This window comes from Eptatretus burgeri, chromosome 9 (assembly GCF_056783735.1).
Source record: "Eptatretus burgeri isolate ZD-2024b chromosome 9, Ebu_testis_v1, whole genome shotgun sequence".
In the NCBI taxonomy this organism is placed as follows: Eukaryota; Metazoa; Chordata; class Myxini; order Myxiniformes; family Myxinidae; genus Eptatretus; species Eptatretus burgeri.
Genome location: NC_140969.1, coordinates 41,787,070 through 41,792,069, shown reverse-complemented (window position 1 = coordinate 41,792,069; position 5,000 = coordinate 41,787,070). Strand labels below are relative to the sequence as shown.

The following is a 5,000-nucleotide window of genomic DNA, read 5'->3' as shown; positions in this document are numbered from 1 at the left end:
CCCTCGGATCCCAAGCCACCACTCGAACCACTGAGCCAACACCAGGCTTATTTAATAAACAAACAAACAAACAAACAAACAAACAAAAAATACATATCAATTTATTTGATCATTTAGGATATTTAAAACTTGTCAGATCAAATAACTTAGGGGATCTGGTCAATGAGGTTTATGCACAACAACATTTCTTATTTATTTTCTAATTATTTAATAACCATTCATTTTGCTCAAAACTTTACTTTCAGGATTAACTTCAAGTTTTTTGAGTAATGATTGCCAAACGCAAATTTCTGCTGAGTTGCTTTGTGATTTAGCACGTCTTTTCAGTTCACAATGCCACTTGCACAGTAATTCAAGCGCATTTAATCAAAATCCGGATAACAGCAAAAAGATGTTTGGGAACATTATTACAACACTGACGTTATTAATTAAGATAGTTAACAAGGGTCAGCATTCCTCTTGTTATAAATGTAGCTTTAGCAGCCCACGCCTGTAAAAACAAGCCCCGTGTGTGCTTGCGGCTCTGACAATAACAGCAAGATAGCTTGGTGAACTTGCACTGTCACTTTCATCAGCGTTTGTTGGTGAAACCTCTCTTATTTAGTTACCCATCCTGCCAAGCAAACATTCGTGCATAACACAGGTCAGGGGTCAATAAAGGTTTGACTTTAATTCTTGCATTTTGAGAAGTTTGTATTAGACATTTAATGGCCCTGTTGCAATATTAAATGGTATTGTGGAAGAGGACGTAGAAGATGCAAGCATGAACGCTGATCAGATATGTAATGGGTATCACACAAAAATGGACCTCGTTCTAACTTACCAGGAAGGTAGAGGTTGAAACAAAAGTGTGTAACTGCAGGCCATGGACTTTACATGCTCCATTTGCATTTGCATTTGCAGATGGACTTTACAAAAAACTGCGAAGTAATTTCCCTAGATTTCTTGTTCCATGGCAAATGTACTACAATTGGCTTATGTACAGTCATGTTGTTAGCCAAAGACCAGTTGCAGCATCTTCTCAACAGGCAATTCTGCTTTTTGGCAGCCTGAAATTATTGACAGTGGGCTGAACTTCAGCTTTATCCCCACCCCAACCCGAGGAGAAATACAGTTTTTACATTGCATATATTGTATTAAACTAATTGGGTTTATAGTCATAATCATTGATGGACTCGGTGGTTAACGTCTCTGACACTTCTAGGCACCCCTTCTGTTTCAGTTTCGCTATTAAAGTGTATCTATGGGATCAGAAAAGCTTGTTTAAGAGCAATATTGAAATGAAGCAGAAAAGCTTATTGAGCAATACCGAGATAAGAAGCCTGCACCTTTCAGATGTGTTGAAGAAAGATGAGAGACTTTCAGTCTCATCAGATTTGTATTATTTGTCACATACAAAAATAACCCCAACTCATCAGAGGAAAAAGATGGCCTTTCAAATTAGAAAATACTGAACAACAGCAGTTTATGGGATAATATTACCTGGAACAAACACAGCTTATCATGTTTTGTAACGTCAAGTGAAGCTTCGTACAAAACTTTTCCCAAAAGCGAAACCATTCCTGGGTCATCCTTTTGTTCCAAGGATAACGTTGTTAACTATTCCATATTGATTACCTCGTCGCCCATTTTTATTCACTGAGGCTTGCTAATTTTGTTACTATTTTAATTATTGAAGATACCATAATGATCCTCAATTTCATGATGCTGCTATCCAAGATGTTTCCACTGCGCAGGCATCCCTCGTCCATATCCACCTCCACCCCTTACCAATGACGCTTATGCATGTTTCAGATAGTTCAGTCAGAAAAAAAACAAAAAACCCGTGTTATGTCTGAAAGTGTAAGAGTGGAGTGGAGTGGAGTCGAGTACAGTATTACGACACAATGATTTCAATTTCTGGCTCACAGCTTGCATATGGGTTATGTATTTTTTTTGTTTGTTTCATGCAGCTTGTGTATACAGTTGTACTGAATTTCCTGTATGTGTCCTGTTAACGTAACATACAAGCTGTGCATTTATGTGAGACATATTTGTTTGCGTGTGCCTTCCAGTTGTATAAAACTTTTCCGCTGCGTGAAGGAGGATACGAAGAGTTGACCTTCAAGGAGCACAGCAAATGTGAGTGTAGGTACGTGCCGTGCACTCCCCTTTTGTTTTGTAATAGTGATGACGAAACGTTTTGTACAATGTACATAGCCCTCATTATTGTGGGCAGTTGTCTGCTCACAAACTTTTTGTGCACAAATGAATTGTTTTTCTCTTAGTTTTTTTCCCTCAAATGAAGAGGCAATGATGCTGCAGAAAACTGCTCACCCTGCTTCTTCATAATGGAAAAAACTTTCAATCTGGCTCGTCAGCCACAGCTGATGAGGCACATTTTCCTGGATCATCTGGGGAAGTGGGCTGACAGGATGGCCAAGAGGTATACACACTGGCCTCTTAGCTGTCTCGCCAGGGGTCAAATCCTGGCCCAGCTATAAACTGTCATCCTGGTGTTTCACAGGCATGTTGATTCATCAATATGTGGAGCCATCCCTCAGATGGTCGTTAAATGGGGGTTCTGTCTGCTGGCATTCGTTGGTGGTTGTTAAAGATCCCATGGGGTCCTTTGCGAAGAGTAGGTGAGCTATCGCCGGCACTGTGGACAAATTCCAAATTTGTGTCCTAACAAGCAGAGGGCATTGTATCAGTGGCACAGCCACGCCCTCAGCCAATGTTGCTATTGGCAGCCATGTGCTACACACTAAGAATCTAGTGAAGTGGAAACTGCTCGATGGAACTCGTGTGGCTGTTCCATGAAGTCAAAACAGAATTCTCGTAGAAGATGAATTTCATTTATTTATTCAAATGTAGCACCTTAATTCTGGTTGCATCATTTATGCGACTGTGGATTATGTGCCTTGAATCCAGTGCCCCCAAAGGTTATGGCAGGAATTGGGAATTTCCCAAGGTCCCAGTGACCATTGCCTGCTCTTGGTGAAAGATGCCAGTTTATCTTTAACATCTACCAGTAAATGCATGCTGGTAGATGGGAACCCATGCATCTACGAGCGAGTATCCCATCTGATCGACAGCACGCTCATTGATGCAACACCTGACGTGCAAAACTTCATGCAGACTTTGATCTTGATTTTTAGAAAGTGGGGAAGGAGTTGGGAGGAAATAAAAACAGGTGTAAGGGGAAGGGGTTGAATGAGCGTGGCCAAAACCCAGCCGAGGCAAAGCGCACGAGATCGAGATATCCAAAGAGGCATACAAGATGACATGGAAAGGAGCTCATGGCACGAGCAGACAAACTATGGCAATGGAGACCAATCTGGAAAGGTATTCTTAGCTTTGGAAGTGAGCCACTCAGAGCAGAGAAAAATGGCGTCCTCCACCAGAAACAAGAAATCAGAAGTTTATAGTTGGTCTGCTTTTAACCCAGATGAGACCGCTCCAAGATGAGTACGCTATCTTTGAGCTAGTCTGCCAGGCCTGAATAAGAATAATTGATTTGATTCACTGAGAACATGCATGGAATAAATCACAAATGCATCACATACATGAAAAGCAGTACAAAAAGGGAGATGAATGCACTTGTGCACCTTTGTAAAAGAAAACAAAGGAGTAATAGGGAAATTTTATTGTATGTGCAATCTACAAGTTACATAATAAAGTAAGAATGAGTCATCAACATATTATGTATGCAAATGAAGGTCAGGAGATGTTGAGATTTCAAAGTAAAATGTACGTGGGCTCCTAGGCAAGGAATTTTGGAGGATTGGAAAGGAAATGGGAAATTGGTTGTGAATACACCAAACTAAGTAGGAGGAGAAGAAAAGGAACCAGAAACAATTGTGAAGGGATGAAAAATCAAAAAATCGGGAGGGAGGTGAGGGAAACTTCTCATTAAAAATGCCCTGACGACTGTGGAGTGAACATTATGTCATTTGATGGTGCCGCTGGCACCCAGAGTACTCCAGCAAGTTAACCTCCCCCCCCACCCCCCCCCCCCCACACACACTCAAGGTCAATGGCTGTATTTGTCTCATGTTTCAATGTCAAGTCCTGCATCGTCTGGTAACTGTTTGCATGTATGTGCATAATTTATAATGTTTCTTTTTGCATCTCAACCTAACTTTTGACGTCCAATAACATCATGTTTGCTGATAGAGTATTCAGATCAATTTGCAGGTCCTCTTTAATCCGAATATGAACACTGTTGAACAAAACGTAAAAACAATACAAGCCTCAACCTTTTTGTGTGTGTGCGTATGTGTGCACGCATACTTGTAGTATTCTCCTGAGTAGGACATAAAACAGACAGGGCACATTCCCCTTAGTTTTTTTTATTTGCACCTCAAACCTCACTGGTGCCTTGATGAATCCTTTGGGTGAAGTCGTTGCACCCGTTTTGCCCTTTTGTTAAAACCTGAGCATAAAACTTGTTCCATATCAGGCTGTGATAATGGAAAAAGCCATTTCGATGATTACCTTTCATACCCACACTCTTATCCAGAGATTTTATGAATAAGATTTACAAATCCACTCGATACTGACGAGCTACTTCTGTTATTCTTAAATTTAATTATTTATTTTCCTGGTGTTCAGACTCTCATTAAAGATGAGCACTGTTCCTCGACTACGAATTATAATACAATTTATTTTCTGTCCAAGTGTATAACGAATCGACGGAACAATATATTTTCTTTTTTCTGGACTTGTCTTCTGCTGTACATCGTGAATGCTGTTGTGCTGAAACAGTTTGTCTTTTTACTCACAAGTTTCTCATCTAACTGACGAGGTAGAATTTACTCTGTATACCACAGTAGTTAAATTTATCATTATCTTTTGGGATACATCTTATCCAAAAGTGATAATACACTACACTTGCAAAGGTTGATCATTTGGTATGTGGCCAAACATACGATTAGAGAAGTAGAATCAGGGATTTGTTTCGGTTAAAAAGTTAAAATATTGTTGTTTTTCTATTGTGGAAGCATGCCATTAAAAGC

General features: G+C 40.0%; 1 protein-coding gene across 8 annotated transcripts in view; it reads left to right on the top strand.

The window, feature by feature from the left end:
* The window catches only part of LOC147020010 (vascular endothelial growth factor A-like), a 47,514-nt gene that overhangs the window by 33,544 nt on the left and 8,970 nt on the right, over positions 1–5,000 (top strand). For all 8 annotated transcript variants that reach the window (XM_085894943.1, XM_085894944.1, XM_085894938.1 and 5 more), the window contains one exon: positions 2,055–2,131. In XM_085894943.1, the coding sequence (XP_085751069.1) occupies positions 2,055–2,131 (77 nt within the window). The remainder of the gene's footprint in view (positions 1–2,054; positions 2,132–5,000) is intronic.